We start from the raw sequence: 18,234 nt of genomic DNA, 5'->3' as shown, positions 1-18,234 counted from the left end.
AGAAGGGACTTCGAGGTCTAAACCTAACGATTTTAAAACAGATGAAAATAACTGACTTGAGCTACTTTAACTTGGATACAAGCTTCTGATGGGTAATATGTTAAAAACAACGTACTGTGTTGTTCCACAGCAGTCAGCTTTCCTCTAGGCCCTACTTTTCATTTAACCTCCTAGTGGCCTTTCCTCAAATATGTAATTGTTTTCCTGTGTGGTTAAAAGCAGCATTTTCAAGTCTTCTCATCTATACTCCTGGGATAGCACAAATTTCATCTGTACACAAAGTAGCACAAAGCTTAATGAAAATTTTTAAAGGAACAACAATCAGTAAAGAGAAATTGTTCATCCAGAACTACTATTTCCTAAATAACGCTTTCAGGAGGTAGCAAAATAAAATGAAATAAAATAAAATAATGGAATGAACATGTTATGAAACAGGGCACAGTTTCTTTCAAGTATTCCCTACTAGCTGCTTCCTGTACCATCTGTTGTCGCCTAAGCAGCTTCCTACTGAATGGCTTTGCACTGAAGCAGAACTGCTCTCAGTGCTGGACACAATCAGGTCAGGTCAGCACTCCCCCCAAACACCAAACCTGCTGCCTATCATTGCTCCCCCCATCCCGATATTTCTTACTGGCCACCAGCACCCAAGACAGTGCTGCATCTGTCAGGAAGCCCATTTTTTACAGCTTGCTTGCTATTCACACCAAGGAGTAATGCGCACATTTGATTTTCACAGGATGCAATCAGATTCCTGTCAGACACACTGAGAGTGTGACCATATGGCCAAATCCATTTTAAAATAGAGGACAGTGAGAAAGTTAAAGAAATAAACATCCCACAAAATGATCTTTTTTTTAATGCTTCTGGCCAGTCTGATCATTCAGACAATTCTACTTCATTACCAAGCATTTAACTTTACAAAAATACTGTATTCTCCTGTAAGAAGCAAAATTGTTTGAATCTCCACAAAAAGGACTAGAAATGCTGTACTCCCAGCAAGTACAGACAAAATATGGAGATTTCATGAGGCATAATTCTATGCACTGAGTCAAGATCCCCCGATACCCACCAAGAGACAATGCCAGCACTCACAGAGTTTGCTCTCCACCAGTGCATTCAGTGTGTTGCATAACATTAACCCCAGCTCTCTCCTCCTACCTTCTGTAGGGCTGACATCACCCCTGGGCACCACAAGCCACTCTGGCCCTGCAGGGCCAATGCCAAGCCCCCCTTTCACTGGCTTCCACTTGAGGCCACAAGGGGTCGAGCACAATGGAAGCCCCCAGCTTCACACACAGGCTCCCCCAGCCTTGCAAAAACATCATGCCGGACTGATTTATTTCCAGCACCACTCTTGCTCTATGCATCTGTGCAGGGAAACACACATCACTGGGAGCCACTTTCATGATTTTGTTGCGATCAGGATTAGCTGGATTAGAGGTTGATTCATAAGGACCCCCTGCGGCTGTGAGGAAGTTTCATCACAAGGTCACTGTGGTGTGAACTATATTCTGTCAACACCACCACTTCATATAGGCAACTACAAAAAAATATAAAAGAAAAAAAATTGCAAATCTTAAATATATGAATGAAGACTTTACAGCAACAAATAGGTTTACGCATTTCCCCATCAGATGTGTACACTTCATTGTTGCCTTTAAAACAAGAAAACTGCACTAGTCATTTTTAATTTAAAAAGAATTTAGTGGTTTAGGAGGTGGGAGGAACCTGGGGAATAAGTGTAGCAACCCACACACAAAACCACAGAAGAACTGCTGGCACTTACTCTAAAACCAGTCATGCAGCTTGAAGATTGTTGCACTGTTGAGATTTTATTGCACATAAGGCTGTCACGTTCGGAATTATTTAATTCTTAGCCTCCAAAGTGCAGTACATAACAAAGACATTAAAATAAATAAATAAATAAATAAATAAGAAAAAAGAAATTGTGGTATGGAATGCAGAAAAGAGAAGCAGAATTAAAGTTTTTTGTTTGTATTTGATCCTTTAAGAATGATTACCAGCCTTTTACCTCCCCCAAAATGGTTCCCTCCCCCCATCATAATGACATTGCTCAACGACAGCAACACATTTGTAGCCTGCAAGATGCAAAATAAAATCTTTAGTGAAAGAGGGGCACTTTTGTTTTACATGTGTGTGTGTGTGTGTGTGTGTGTGTGTGTAGGGTTTTTTTGTGGTTTTTTTTTTTGTTTTTTTTTTTTTTTTTTAAAGAGCAGCCCCTCTTGCACAGAACCAGGCTGTTCAATCAAAGCCTTATCTGTTATATTTCTGTCTGTCTTTCTCTTCTGTTTAGTGCATTCACCAACAAGAGAAAAGGGGGTAAAGCAATGGAGGCTTTGACCTGCAGCTGTAACACAATACTTTCGCACAGCCCTGTCGACCCCTGACATAAATTTTACACCGCAGCTGGCATTTACACACTTAGCATTACCATATGTATAGCCTACTCTGTGCTAATTATGCTAATCACCTGTCTAACTCTCTGCTGCGAAAAATGGTTGTATTTAGCAGTCCACTGCCTACCAATACAGCTTACTGTGTGGCTGAAATGTACATTCAGACGGCTCTGAATGGCAAGATTTTTCCACGTTGCTGGCCTCATTCAGACCACAGAAAAATTTATTCAAGTCAACTGGTTTCGGTCCGCAACAAAAAAGTTACGAGAAAAAAGTGAGTGTGTTCCTGCCCTAACATTCTAAGTCTGCTTGCAAGCAAAATGATAAATCAATTGGTGTGGGAAACAAAAAGGGAGAAAGATTTCTATTGCAAGCCATGTGAAACTGTAGCCTATTTAAAAAAAAAAAAAAAAAAAAAAAAAAAAAAAAAAAAAAGAGAGAGAGAGAGAGAGAGAGAAAGAAAAAAGAATAAAAAGGTCATCCTCTTTCCCCCTAATCTCTAGAAAGAGCAGTTAATAGATGTTTACTCCTAATCACAATTCTCTCAAGTTGCTAGCTTTTACTTACAGTTGGAAGTCATATTAAACATGTTTTACTTCTGTTTCTGGATCTTAATAACTTGCACTAGAATATCGTATTTCCTACTATCTACCATTTAAATAGAATCATCTTCTAATCAGCTAAGGCTTCTTCTCTGAGCATGAGGCACAACTCCACTTCAAAAAACCAGCAGAATAAGGCTGGTGTAAATGAAATCAGAATCAGGCCCATGTGGAGAAGGAAACAAGATAGATAAGAAACACTCTGCAGGAAAACTAGTACAAAAAAGTATTTGCTTTACACTATCTGTAGGATTTCTTATCATTACAGAATGGTAACTTACAAAGAAAAATGGTTAGAAGTTATTTTATGTTATCGTTCCATCAGCGTGAATGTATAGGTTTAAATGAGCTCCTAAGGCCTTATTTAGATAACACTATGATCTGTATTGGGACTACATTCCTGTAGCTATTTAAATATAATTTATCACATAAAAATAAGGTCCTATAACCCCTTTCCTCTCTGCACATGCCCAAGGGAACTACAGCAAACTCACCAGGTTTGTCAGATAACCCAAATGGAAATCTGATTACTGAATCACCCTTGGCAATTTCCTGTCAGGTCAGCTTTGTGGAATCTTCTTTCAACTACATTTTAAGTGTTATTAAACAATGTATTCATGTTATAAAAAAACGGGAAAATATTGAAATAAACCTCTGATATCCACTATTGCACCCAAAGGAGATAAGTACTCTGTTAATACAGAGCAAAGGCCATTTAAATAAAAATAAGAACAGTTCCAAAGAACTTTACGGTGAGGGTGACGGAGCACTGGAACAGGCTGCCCAGGGAGGTGGTGGAGTCTCCTCCGGAGATATTCAAGACCCACCTGGACGCCTACCTGTGTGACCTGGTGTAGGGAGCCTGCTTTGGCAGGGGGGTTGGACTCGATGATCTCTAGAGGTCCCTTCCAACCCCTACGATTCTGTGACTCTGTGAAAGGTGTGGCAACACACCCAGACTCTCCATTACACAGCATGAGGTCAAGGAGAATCCAGTGTCTCTGCCTTTCCTACTTCCCATTCTTTGTTCACATGTAAAAGACTGCTCTTGTCACAACATGATAAGAGTTCTGCCTGTCAGCAATGACCTTTACTTTAATATTTTACTTACTACATGTCTGTTTGGCTAAATTAAGCAGACTCAGCCAAGCCACATCTTGCTTTCCAGTATCTCAGTTCCCATTGTTATATCATCTGCCAATCTAAAGTAGTCATTTATCAACACTCTTCCAGCTCCAAAATACTGGTTGTGCAAACACACAAATAACACTTTTTTTTTTTTTTTTTTTTTAAAAAAAAAAAAGCTATGAGGAGGACCACCCTGCTCTCATGGCACAGAACACTATTTACATTGCAATCCTTGACTGTGTAATACATCTGGCATTTTTGGGCAGGATTCCTGAGCTAGGGGCCAGAAGCCCTTAAGCAATGATTTAAGGGGGGTGAAAAAAAAATCATACAACTTAACACTGCTCATTTCTAGCTTGTTGCACTTAAATGACTGAAAAGCCGAAATGCATCAGACGGGTAAACAAGAGAAGGTTGTTTCTTTTAATCTTACTGTAGTAAATGAAAACTCTATTACAGTTTAAAAGCTGAGTTCCAGCTTCAGATACACATACATGTATAACACTGCACACATAACTTAAAAATACTAGCTTTTTCTTGCTCATAAGCTCTCCACAAATGCTTTAAATACACAACGATCACTTGTACACTTAAAGCTGAAATTAAATTCAGTACAATTCTCTAAAAGAGCAGCACCTTTGCAGAAAAAGTTGGGTTATGAAACTGCTCATAAATATAAATTTTCACAAAACCAAGCAAGTTAAACCTAAGATATCCATTCAAAAAGCCAAAATTAAAATTTTCCATATGCCAAAATGTATACACAGTCACCAGTTCCTATGCAGGACATTTATTTCAGAAAACATTTGTCTGCCAAATTCTGGATGTTAATAGCAACTGAGGAGATGCTGAAAGAAATAACAGGAAAAAATAACAGCAAATAAATTGTTTTTATGGATATAAAAAAGAAAAAAAAGAAAAAAAAAATCTCACTTTACCATAAGAAGAAAAATTAAAGATATTTTAAAATTCTGAAATCAAACTTATTCTTGCAATTCCACTCCATGCATTTTTAGTGCAGTGAAAAATGGTCATGGTTATCCCAGCTCAACACTGCTAGATAAAAATAAGCTATGTTGCATAGCTTATTTGCATCCCACTACTGATTTAGCATGCTGTAATAGCACAGATCATGCAAAACACAAGCAGAACATTTTCCTGATCCAAAGGCACTAAAATAAACTGGATGCTAAGCTTATCAGTGCAGAAATCATGCTCCAAAGTGCTGAGTATTCTGTGGTGTAGCACCATCTCCAGAACCTGCTACTCAAGCAAATCAACAGCAGAAACTCACACAGGCCCTGTAAGTATTAGTGAAAGTTTTGTACCTTTATCTTTCTGAACCTGACACTTATTACTATAGAAGAACCATTTAGCCATGAAAAAGTTTTACTGGTTTCTTCACTTTTTCTAAGTAGAATTACTAACAAGTACAAGCAAAATACAAACTCCTGCACTGTACAAGACACATGTCAGAGAAATAAAGGGAACCAAACGGCATACTGAAGATAAGTGCAGATGGCTGGGAAAAAAATAACCATATGATAGACACAAAGAAGAACTAACTTTAAGCACTGTACTCCTGCTCCTGTTGAACTCCAAAAAGAGTAGCAAAAACCATGTATACCCATACCATCATATGTAGAGAGAACTAACACTGTGCAGAGAAATGCCTGACAAGGGACAGCCCTGTGATGTCTATAATCAAAACACTATTTCAACCAATCAAAAAATTCTTAGCAAGCAAGCCGTGGGGCAGAAAACTTTACAAGTGCAGTTTTACTTAGATGATCACAGGTTGAAGTGTGTATTTCACTAAATAAGTAAAATAAGAAAAGGGGTACAAATGTCCAAGTGTCAAAATGAGAACATATTCTGTTGGGCACCAAAGGAAAGCAGTTGTAACACATTAAAACTAGCATTCTAGTGGACACAGCTCCAGCAGGTCACAGGGAGGTCAGCTTTGAAGGAGAAATACAAATGAAATCTAAACATGGTATTGTGGAAACCAGACAAATCTCCCATAGCTTTATCCAGCCAGCACTAATCTAGACATCAGCTGTGGTGTGTAATCTAAACAAAGGGATTGGTCATTTCATACATCTGGAAGCTGTCATACATTGGAGTCTCCTAACAATTACATGTAACTGAAACATCCACTTTTGTGTAACAGCCTTTACAATTGTGTGGTCAAGAACCACTGCATGCATACACTATGTAACATTACTACTTTCTGAGAATACACAAATACTTAATAACAGGGCTCTGATCACCTCACATTAAAAACAAAACAAAACAAAAAAACACCACACGTACACAAAGAAAAAACAAAAAACATGAAAATAGATGGGAATCAGGGTCAGGTGATGGATTTTCCTTAGTGCATTCCCTGTTGAAAGCAAGCTTGAGTACCCATAGCTCTTTCACTTCACCATCTGAACCCAGCATCTGCTGAAGAACAATAAGAAAGGAAGGTCTGTTCTCCACAAAAAAACAAACCAACAAACCAAAGAAAACAGTGACACTCTATTTAGCAGGTAATGGAAGGTGCTTATAGGCCATCATACCATTCACCCATACCAATACTTCAAGGTAGGTTTAGATGAGCTTTGAGAAAAAACTGCCTACTGTAAGGACAGTCAAACAGTAGAACAGGCTCATCAGTGTTTAAGCAGTATTTGGACAATGACTTCCAAAACACACCTTAACTTCTGGCTGGCCCTGAAGAGTTTAGGCAGTTGGACCTGATCCATGTAGGTCCTTTCCAAATGAACTGTTCTGTTCTACAGTATCCTCTGCAATGCACCACAGCTAGAGCAGCAGATCCTCCTATGACTGATCCTGCTCTACTGCTTACCTACATTCCCCTTGTTCCATCTCAGTTGCAGTAGCAAGGTGGACAACATGAAAATAGCATGGCTTTCAACTACTCCGTTTCATTTCAACATTTCTGTATGGAAATCACCAACATCTCTAGAACTACAGAAATGCCTCTCACCCTATTTATTATCCACAAAATCACAGGGTGCAAGAAGTCACTCAAAGCTCAAGAGAAAGGAAGTGAGGAACCATGCAAGTGAAGCATTGCACTGTTCAAATACAAATCTCAATAAAGAAGTGAATGGATTCTTCCAAACAAGGATCGACAGGGCACATTCTGGCATTCGTATTAGCTGTAGCCTGTTAAGTTTGGAAAGAATAACAATGATGCATTTTCTAGTGTCCTGAGTAAACGAAATGTCTCTGAAGTCTGAAAGACAAAAGGACCAATATGACCTCGCCGTTACAACCTAGGTGGTTTCCAATATCTACGGAAAAAGGTTCTCCTCTTGCACTTCCACAAAGAGGTAGAGCAGGAGCCCTATGTTAGTTCCCTAGGGCTTCATAACAACAATGAATAAATGTCTGGCTATGCTAAGGTTATTCCAGCATCTACAGCGTGTTCACTGAGTTCAGGATTTTTCCCCCTCACCTTCTCAACAGTGCAAGAATGGTCATGCGCAATACCTTCACTAAAACAAAGACAAATGACTTTTAAACAGTGTATCCGGCTTCTTTTTGATTGTGACATATGAACTTTCCAGCAATGGGTACCAACACTGAGCAGTGAGTGACACCAACAGTAGTCAAGATGGAACCTGACAGAGAGCTTCAGTGATTTTTATTTCAATAGCAGATGTTTTAAAGACAAACAATCATACTACCATGTAAATAAAACCTTCAAATGTCTTTTCTCAACACAACTCAATTCACAAAAACACAGAGAGTTCACTCAACAGGAATATAACACCCACTGTCCTACAGTATTTATTCAAAAACATCACATACAGCTTAAATACCAGAATTTGGTGTTTATCTTCAATACAGGGAGTATGGATTGAAGAACAATTCCATTTTGGCCAATAAACTTCCAAAAAGGCATACTTGCCTATACGACTGTTCTTTAGCTGTCATATGGAAACACCACTGCTGTTTTCGCATTTGAAAAAATCATATAGTACAATCACAAAACCATAAAGTTTCATTATTGTTCTTCTGAGATCATCTAGTCCAATGTCAGCCCACCAGCACCATGTCCACTGTGACTCTCAGAGCCACATGCACACGGTTCTTGAACACTTCCAGGGATGGTGAGTCCAACACCTCCCAGGGCAGCCTCTTCCAACGCCTCATCACTCCTGAGAAGAAATGTTTCCCAATACCCAAAATGAACCTCCCCTAGCATACCTCTCATCCTGTTGCTAGTTATCTGGGAGAAGAGGCTGACCCCCACCTCACTACAATTAAAACATAATAGTTGACTTGGAAATTTCCAATTAAATATCTTTTACTGAACCCTTACACACCCTAAGTGACATACAACACTATGCAACATAATTCAGAGATAAGTAATCTCTTATGTCACACAGTCCATATGAAACAAATGGATTTGGTGGTGTGACAAGGAACAAATCCCCAGACTGACACACAGCCAACCAAAATCCTGCCTAAATTCACAGTGAAGTAACTGCTGCAGTTACAAGAAAGCAAGTACATCTAAACAGCACTTCTCTGCTGCTGGAAATGAAAGTACATGTATAAAAAAAGAAATGAATTACAGTTGACTGGGTCAATTCCTGCTTACTACATTAAAGCAAACATGTTACTTCAGCCCACTCACATAAACTTGTCTCCTTGAAACAACAAATTCTCAAGAATCCATTCCTCTACTACTACTTCTTGTTTCTCCAGATAATCCTAGTCTAAAGTTAACTGATGCCTTACGAAGAACTTAAGAATAACTTTCTTCTCCACCTGCATTTGGTTTTGCTGGGTTAAACAAACAGACAACCCATAGGAATATGCTGGTTCCTTCATCACTTGCATGCTTTCCTCTTCTTCATCTAATGCTTAAATTCCATGCATAGACTACTGTATTATAGGACAAGTCAGCCACAAATAGAAAAGTGTAGTTTTCCCCTTCAGAGTGAAAAAAAAACAATTTTATGCATTGTTCAAAATTTCACTTAATTAAGTCTGTTCTAGACATCTGGTTCTAACTCACTTACAATAACTATACACTTTATTTCAAGCATCACTGCTGAAACCTCTCCATGACCACTACAGCATTTCTTCTTCCTTGCAGACTGTAAATTTTCCAATGTCTGCCTGTACCACCCAATCTCTTGCTTCCAACTGGCTGAAAGAAGCAGCACTGCATGTTAGACCTTGGTTAGATTTGCAAAGAGGGCTAACACCATAGAAAATCACTTAAGGAGAAAAAGTTTCTACTGAGCTACAGCAAACATAAAATAAAAACTGCACAAGGCAAGAAAGGAAGGAAAAAAACAGCATAATCTCTGACCTCTCAGAGAAGAAAAAGGAATTTAAAAAGCAAGAAAAAACCCCAAGACAGCGGTAGTATGAAATGAAATGTCCAGGAACAACATGAGAATATCTCTCCCTGTTGGAGCTGTTCCAATCACTGTCATTCAAGATACCCAGTAGCAAAATTTCAGTCTCAACAAAATCTTCACAGGAGTTACAAAACTACCTTCTTTCAGAAGCAGATGCTGTGAATTGACATGTGTGACTGCTGTTTGTGCACCAGGGTCTGAGAGTTCTTATTAAAGTGGTAGCAGAAAACATAACCAGTTATGGGCACGATTTCTTTTCTATCCAGAGCACTTCCATGTTATGAATGGGTGTTTCTAAAACCAACTCTGTGTCAAGCAAAATTCAGTCTCAAAGGAAATCAATGCAAAGCCCTTTTTGTTCTCTCAAGGGTGTATGATGTATAAAGATGCTAAACAGTTTCTGCAACTTATGTGTGGACACCCACACACAGCAGTTCAACCGAAGCTGAAGGACTGCAGCTAACAGAAATGGCATTTAAAAGCCAGTCTAGGATTAGTTTGCTAAAGAAACTAAAAGGAGCATCCTACAACAGCATCAGGGATGACAGACCCACCCAGTCAAGGGTGCCAGAAACAGATTACATGACAGGATCATAAATTGAGAGCATACCGTGGGACACACAGTAACAAATGAACTGCTCTGTACAGCAGCCAGAGCAGAATTGAGTTTTTAAAAATAAAACAAAATAAAGTTTCTTCAACACTTAGTGCCAAGAAAGAATTTCATCAGAAAGCTGAAATCCTGATACTTAGGTATCAGGACGCTCACAGAAGGCCAAGAGTGTTGGCATAAATTCTTAAAGACTACAAGAAAACTGAAATATATAATGTTCTGGAGATCTATATTGCTGTTTCCATTTTAAAGTTTGCCTACAAGGTGGGTTCCTGAACTACTTATGTAAATATGCCAGCCATAATAGTTTCAGGCCCTGACTACTAAGCACTTATCTTGGAATGCAGATGGTCTTAAGTCTCGTTCAAGTTTCACTTTACTGTTTTTAATTGTGCTATAGTATTAAAGCAACCATTTATTTCTAGCAAATTTCAGTGCCTCATTACATTCCAACCTGCACGGTATTCAGAAACACACCATATAGAATTAGTCTCTTTATGAAAATACTAACAGTAATAGCTGTTAAAACAAACAAACAAGCAATCTTCAGTAGCAATTCAAAACTCCTTTCATGGTAATTATTACTTGAAGTGTATTTCAAATAATACACAATATTTGGCCGACATTACCCAGTTCATTCAAACTCTTGGTAAACAAAAGGTAAAGGCAATACTGAGGTGGCTATTTTTAGTAAGAAGTGCAATTAAGCCACCACTCCTGTTAAAAGAGAAACTGATCTAAGGGCTCCCTTAGTACAATAACTGCCAGGGGGAGTAATTCATCTATAAGCTCAGGTGTGAGGACCTTGCATCCTGAGCTCAGAAAATTGAGTTTAGTCATTGCTATCCACTCCTGCAATGGAAGGATTGTACCTTTTCCATTTCAAATTCTCACTGTGTACTTCTGTCTGCAATTTAGATGCAGAAACATTTAATTGCCATTCATTAGGCCTATTTGTATAATACCCTTGTTCATGACCAGAACAGTTATAAAATCTCTACAACTTAGCAAGACTTCTTGTGTTGGTGGTCACACAGTGCTAGAACAGGAAGCCTGTAAGCTAAATTAAATGCAGAATGCCTTACGTCAATTATAATAAGCTTGTGTGCAGTTGAGAAATGCAAGGGTTTCTAAACTTTACTTGAAGTTCTAATATTCATATTATTTAATTCTAACATGAAAACTAAACTCAAATTACACAGATCAACTTTGTACAACCAGCCGTCTAAGGAGAACACTTTGGACATAAGAACCTCAGAAATAAATTTCAGCTCATTTTTATATAGTGAACTTCCTTCTCTCAGTCCTGAAAATAATGATGATATGAGTGCACTAACTGAGCTAAGTGGCTACTATGCAGAACATATTTCTTCATTGACAACTGCACTTTTGCTGCTGGGTCAATCACATAGATGCTGCCAGCAAGCAGTGTTTTGCTACTGGGAAAAGCAGACAGCATTATGATGGGATTGTCCTTCCTCATAATAGAGCCCAACGCATACCACAAGGAAGCACACTGGATGGGACTGTGATCTACCAGTTGGCAGTATCTACCAAACACTTAAATGAAAGCAGAGGCAAAAAGAATATGACCAAATAAAAATAAATCAACCAAAAAAAAAAAGGTTGTTTGCAATGTAATGAGGGCTCACAGGACCTAGTGACTAGCACAACCCCTAGCAGAAGAGGCTCTGGCAGTGCCTGGTGTTGCTGTTCCGCAGAGCAGGAGTTCTTGCTCTACTTTACCAGAAAGAAATTTCATCAGTTATACGCCATTTCCCAAAACAGAAAACTGGCCGTGGGTTCACAGTCCATGCACTTGGGTCTGGCCCCACCGCGGATGTCAGGTCAGGGATGGAGTCCAGCCCTGCACACCATCACTCATCCACGAGCTGCACAGACCACCTCCAAAACAGCACTTGGCTGTGTTTGGCTCAGTGCGGGGCTCTTCTACACACACAGAGCACTATTTAGTAACGATTATTTATGCAGCTCTCCACATTAACTTTTATAAGCCAAATTCTGCTGCGAGCGACTTTTACACAGACCCAGCGCAGCCGCCGCAGCCAGTAGGCTCCGCCTGCCGTTACCTCAGACCTGCCAGCAGGAACCTGATGCTAAGTCAACAGCATTCCCCAGAAAAGAGACACAGCAGCGCGGGGCCGGCCTCCGCACGGGTCACCACGGCTCCACGTCCTGACAAGCGGCACCGAACCGGGATCAAGAAGATATGCCTGAGGGCTGCGTCCTTTTTTTTTTTTTTTTTTTTTTTCTTTTTTTCTTTTTTCTCCCCTCCCTACTTTCAGTTTTGCCGGTTTTGTTTTTGTTTTGTTGTTTTTGTTCTTGCTTTACCTTGAGACCGCCTCTCTCCCCCACAGCTGAATGCTGTCCAAGCTCCGGACCACACACAGCCACCCGCACAGCGCTCCTCGAACCCACCCCTTCCCCCCGCCGCGGGCGCACGCACTCCCAAGATGGCGGAGGGGAGCCGACGCCTGCGCGGGTTCTCTCTCGGCCGCGGAGACGCGGCAGCCCCGGCGTCCGCCGCCCCGCTGCACGCAAGGGAAACCCGCAACCCTCCGCGCGGCTCCCTGTCCCGCGGTCCGCCCGCACGACGGGGGCAACCCGCCTCCCACCCTCCCCCCGCGGCGGGCCGGGGAAGTGGTACGCGCCGCCCGGGGCCAACGCACTCCGCCCCAACCGCCGCGCGCTGCCCGCTCAGCCTTCAGCCCCGCGCGCGGCGGCGAGAAGGGACGGAGCGGGGCGGTGCTGGGGGCCCCGCGCTCACCTTCTACCCACAGCTCCTCCACGTTGGTCTCCAGGTTGGCCGCCCGTAGTCCCACCGCGAACGCGCCGAATATCAGCAGGCCGACCACCAGGAACTTGCCGCAGTTTTTCTGAATGTAGCAGCCCAGGTTAAAGAGCAGTCTCTGAAACTTCGCCCGCAGCCACAGCGGCGCTCTCCTCCCGGTAGCTCTCCCCTGCAAGGCAAGCGCGGATCAGTCAGCGATGGGCCCCACGGGAAGGGGCCGCTAGGCCCTCATCTTTCGCTCCGCGGCCCTGTCTTGGCGCTGCCGTGGGGCTCGCGATCCCCTGGCCCCGCGGAGTCACGGCTGGAGGCCGGGCTCAGCGCAGGGTGCCACGGACAACGCCGTGTAGCTGCGCCCAGCGCCGCTTTCCGCCAGCTCCAGCCGCGCGCCGGGACCCACGTGGTGGGCAACGCCACGGGATCGGGAGCGGCTCGCTGCCGGTGTGTGCAGCCGCAGTGCGAGCTGTTAGGGAGCGGAGCGGCTACCCGCCCGTTACAGTGTTTGTGAAGGGACGAGGGCAGACATATGGATTTATTTGTCCATTTCCCTCCGTACCAAGCCCGGCGAGCCGCTCCCGGAACGCAGCGCGCCCCGAACAGCATCCCGTGCGCGCAGCCGGGGCCGGCTAGTCGGCCCGGTGGGTGCCCCCGCCCGCAGGGGGAGAATGCCACGGGCTGTCTCCGCCTGGGGATCCCACTGCGGGGCGGTCGCGCTTCGGCCCCACAAAGCACCGCTGTGCTAGGAGCCGGCCATCGGCTCTCTGCCTGGGGACCGCGATAGCGAACCGCGGGGTAGGAGCGGAGGGTAAAAGGCAGCACGGCCGTGGGGGCCCGCCCGATGCAGACACGGCGGGACGGAGGAAAGGAGGGAACTCTCCCGCACTGAAGAGTCACAGCCGTCCCTCTATTTTTTTCCCAGCATTTTATTGGTGGCCGCTGCGCTCCCATCTCCTCCTTCCACCCCCGCGAGAAAACACACCACCCCCTCCCCCGCCGCCAAACGCAGCGCCAGCGCCGAGCTCCGGAAAAAGAGGGAGAGTGAAAGCACCTTTGCGATCTGCTCCAGGGCGAACGCCGCGTCGCAGTAGCTCGGCCGCTGCAGATACTCCCGGTCGAGCGCCGCGGCGCGCCGGGTCCCTCCGCTCCGCCGCCGCCGGCCGCGGGTGCTCCTTGCCGCCCGAACGGGGTGGCCGCCGCCGCCCGCGCTGGTGCTGCCGCTCTCCGGCTCCGAGGCGTCAGCGGCCGAGGCCATGTTGCCGCCGCCGCTGCGGGCGGGACAAGGGAGCTGCGGCCGCGGCGGGGCCCGGGGGTCCAGGAGAGCGCCGGTGGCCCGTGGGGCGCGGCGGGGCGCGACTGGGGCGCGGGGGGCTGGCGACGCTGCGGGCCGCGGGCTGCTGCTGCGGGGGCTGCGGAGGCTGCTGCGGTGCGGCCGCCTCACGCGGGGCGCGGGGCGGCGGCTGCCGCCGCGGCCGCTCCGGCCGAGTCGCTCCCCGCGCCTCCCATTGCCACATCGCACCCCGAGGTGACGGCGACCGCTCCCCGCGCCCAGCGGGCGCGACCCCCGGCGCCCCCCGGCTTGCGGCCGCGCTGTCCTCCGCTCCCGTGGAAATCGCCGCCTCCTCCTTTCTCCTGAGGCCGCCGCCGCCTCCGAGAAGCCGCTGTCCGCGGCGGCGCTCAGCGTTGGTGGCGCGGCGGCTGCACGGCGGGCCCCGGCTGCTGCTGCTGCTGCGCTGCCCGGCCGCGCTGCACCATCCTGCCTCAGCGGCGGGCAGCTCCTCGCGGGCCGCCGGGCCCGCCGCGCTCCGTGCTCGACCCCGCCGCGGCGGCGGGCGGGCAGCTGCCTGGTGCTCTCCCCCGGCGTGTGCGCGGCAGCGGCGAGCTGCAGCCCCTCGGCTCCAGAGATGAGATGAAGAAGAAAAAAAGGACTCTCTCCATTTGGATAAAGAGGAGGAGGGGTGGAAGAGGGGGGGAGTAGGAGAGGGGAGAGAGGGAGAGGGGGAAAAAAAAAAAAAAGGAAAAAAAAAAAAAAAAAGAGCGGAGAGCCCGCCCCTGGGGCTGTCAGATGGCTTGGGTTTCTGCGAGGTGATTGGCTCGGGAAGGGCAGAAATTACTCAGCAAACATGACTATTATTAGCTGCTTAGCAACAGCTCACCAAAGTAGAGAGACCACCCAGGCAGTCAACCCTTGTGTGTGCATCTCCTGCTTCAGGGGGAGCCTTAAAGAGATCCAGCCTCCTTTGTATGCAATACTTCCATTAAGGAATGCCTCTTTCCCCCCCCCCATTTTTTTTCCGTTTTCTTTTCATGAACGTTTTTTCTCCCCCCCCCCCCCCCCCTCCCCCGCTCCCCCTTTTTGTTTTCCCGGTCCAGGATGCTGCAGACCAATGCACGCAGAGAACTTTTTTGCCACCAACACAGAGAAATATGGTTTTCTTTTTAAAGAAGAGAGGAGAAGGGGGTGGGGTGGGGGGGGAGGGGGGGGTGGAAGTAGCATTAAACGATTTCTAAAGCCCTTAAAAGAAAATCCTTTTAGAGGCACCTTGGCCTCGAGCTACAACAAATGCTGGGAGGTCCGCGCCGGATTCCCAGGCTCGCAGCAATAATGACAGGGCGGTGGATGCTGCGGTGGAAAGTGCCAGATTCTTCTGCCTCCCTCTCTCTTTAAACTAAAGAGGAGACTTGTTCCCTGCGAGAGAACCGCTCTGTCCAGCTAGGAAAACACAATGAGAACTGAGCGCTTGCAGGAGTCGGAGCTGCACAGCAGCCGTCTGCTCTAACTTAGGGCTCATTCTTTCACTGAAACCCACCGAAAGCGACTTTTAATATGTTTTTAGTATAAAACTCTGCGAAATGCCACCTTCCTGGTCCCGCCGAGCACTGCTCCAACTATACATGATTGTTTACTTTTTTGGCACCGCTTTTCCCCATCTCTGTTCACTGAGGATCAGTCATGAACTACGGCTGCCCTCACCCCTCCCGCGGCGGGCGCGGGGCTGTGGGGCGCCCCTAGGGCACTCACAGATGGGGGTGGGGGGGGTCACACACACACACACAAGACAAAAAAAAAAAAAAAAAAAAAAAAAAAAGGAAAGGAAAGAAGAAAGGAAAAAGAAAAAGGCATGAGGGACTAAACGCAGAGGTGGGCTGAGATTTCTCCTGTTGTGCCTGCCCTGCCTCACGGCCACAAGAGATTGGGACAGCTATGGGCACTGTGCCCGCGCAGAGCTCCTTCCACAGAACTGCTCGACGATCCCATCCACGGGGCTGCCGGCAGGAGATGCCTTTCCCTTCGCCCTCCTCCCCCTCTGTTTTTTCCCACAGATCCCCGGGAGGAGAATCCGCGTGAGGTTGTGCCACGGGGAGCTGCTGCCCGCACTCCGACACCACATGTGTGCGTGCACAAACGCGGAAGGAAGAAGCCCGAGTGCGCCGGAGCGGTGGATTGTCACCCTCGGGAGCCCGACGCCACATTTGGGTCCCCGCGGCCGCTCTCAACGCTGGTTTCGGCTGAGCCGCTCGCTGTGGGGTCGGGGCAGTGCGGGAGGGGCGAGGCGCCGGGCTACGGCCCCACAATAGTCCCGGGTACCGCGAGCGCCAGGGTCCGGCCTGGGGACTCGAGTTTAACAGGCGCTATCCTAATCTTCCCTCGCTCCCTGTGGTCTGGAGGGATTTTTATTTTTTTAAGCATACGCAAGAGGTGAATTACTACAGGGATCTAGTTGGCCTTGTTTCTGCGCTTTTTTTTTTTTTTTTTTTTTTTTCCTTGCGGAAGCAGTGTCAGTGTAAGAGTCTCCACGTGGGTGGTCAAGGCCGTGGCTGCCTCGCAGCTGATGTCTGCGTCCTGCATTCCCCGCAATAACGCCGTTCCCAAGCTCTGCCCCAAGGTAAATCTGTGATGCACGAGGCCCGAGGCGTGCAACTGCTCTCCGTGCCCACAGCTCTGTGTCCTCACAACCGCAGGGATCTTGCGGGTCCTCAACCTGTGCCTGTGCTGAGCCAAGGACCTGGGCAGTAGCCGCTGAGCTCTCGTACCTGGCAACCGGGGTGTGTAACCCGAGACTAGCCACTACGTGGTTCGGGCTTTGTTCCTTTTGTGTCCGCCGCAGCCCTGCACGCTGCGCTCCCGGCAGCCAGGTGAGACCAAACCCGACAGAGGTTGAGAGCAGGTAACACGCTGATTTAATTTTAACGCATTTGCCAGGCTGCCGTCTGCCTCAGGACACATCACCCGGAACGCCGTGCGGCCACAGCATCTGGCTGCCTCGATACAAAACCGGCACTGGGATGAGGCTCTGCCCTGCGGGGCTCACCTGGCATCCACGTAATTTCAGCCTCCCGCGGGCGCCCAGCGCCGGCTCTGCAAGACGAGCATTGCTCAGCCCTGTGCCCCACCTGCAGCCCGGGGCCGCCCGAAGGGCCCCGCGCACGGACAGAGCCGGCGGCGCGAAGCGGCCCCATTCCCCCCTCCCCAGCTCGGCAAGAAAGGCGCTGCTCAAGCCAACTTGTCAAAATAATGCGGCTAATTACCCCTGATCTCTTTTAATGAAAAGCCGCTCTGCACGCCACAAAGGAGTAAATGAGGGATCTGTAGCACCGGCCCAGTAGCGCGGGCATTCTCCTCCGCGGACGGCCGTGGGCACTGTGCCTCCGCAGCTGCGGGGTTCTGCGCTCTTCCATCCTCCGGGAGGAGGGGGAGGTGTGGGAGCTCCCAGGCCTGGAGGAGTCCTTGGAGCCCGCCCGCTCCGCCCGGGGCCTGAGTCTTGCAAACCCAAATCGTCCTCGGAACAGCCCCAGGCTCTGGCACAGCGCTTAGCCGAATGCGGGACTGCAGTGCGTGCGGAGTTAGGCGGAGCAGTTTCTGTCCGTCTGGAACCGCACTGAGCAGTATCGAGACGCGGCCTGAGCGCTGGCAGGAGGCAGGGCACGCATTGCCATGATCTCTGCTATTCGATCCTGCAGGGAAAAAGCTGAGTGACACGATCTCTTTGACCCACTGCTGGAGCAACAAATTTATTAGAGATATAGGCGTGAGAAACGAAAAGGAAGTAAAACAATCCCGGCTCATTGTGTTTCTTTCTTTCATACTGCTAATCCGGTTTACACATCACGCCTACATGTCTCAATAAGGCTTTATATTCTGTGGCAAAGGCAGGAGAAAATAAAAGGTGTACGTGTGTGAGTGCGTGCGTGTGTGTACGTACGTATGCGTGTGAAACGGAGACAGAAACAGAGGAGCCCGAGACATTTCAATTCTGAGTCAGTTCTGTAT

General features: G+C 46.9%; 1 protein-coding gene and 1 long non-coding RNA gene across 3 annotated transcripts in view; one reads left to right on the top strand and one right to left on the bottom strand.

Annotated features, from left to right (window-relative positions):
* The window catches only part of PTCH1 (patched 1), a 65,533-nt gene extending 50,581 nt beyond the window's left edge, over nucleotides 1-14,952 (bottom strand). For both annotated transcript variants that reach the window (XM_072360139.1, XM_072360141.1), the window contains exons 1-2: nucleotides 14,014-14,952; nucleotides 12,945-13,137 (exon numbers count right to left, since the gene is read on the bottom strand). In XM_072360139.1, coding sequence (XP_072216240.1) covers nucleotides 12,945-13,137; nucleotides 14,014-14,217 — 397 coding nt within the window. In that variant the 5' untranslated portion in view covers nucleotides 14,218-14,952. The remainder of the gene's footprint in view (nucleotides 1-12,944; nucleotides 13,138-14,013) is intronic.
* A 1,072-nt stretch (nucleotides 14,953-16,024) lies between these two features.
* Nucleotides 16,025-17,307, top strand: LOC140264197 (uncharacterized). The gene is made up of 3 exons (XR_011906008.1): nucleotides 16,025-16,849; nucleotides 16,926-17,009; nucleotides 17,167-17,307. It is a non-coding gene; the product is annotated as an uncharacterized lncRNA (long non-coding RNA).
* The last annotated feature ends 927 nt before the right edge of the window (nucleotides 17,308-18,234 follow it).

Source organism: Excalfactoria chinensis, chromosome Z (assembly GCF_039878825.1).
Source record: "Excalfactoria chinensis isolate bCotChi1 chromosome Z, bCotChi1.hap2, whole genome shotgun sequence".
Classification (NCBI taxonomy): domain Eukaryota; kingdom Metazoa; phylum Chordata; class Aves; order Galliformes; family Phasianidae; genus Excalfactoria; species Excalfactoria chinensis.
This window is presented reverse-complemented; position numbering and strand designations above follow the sequence as displayed.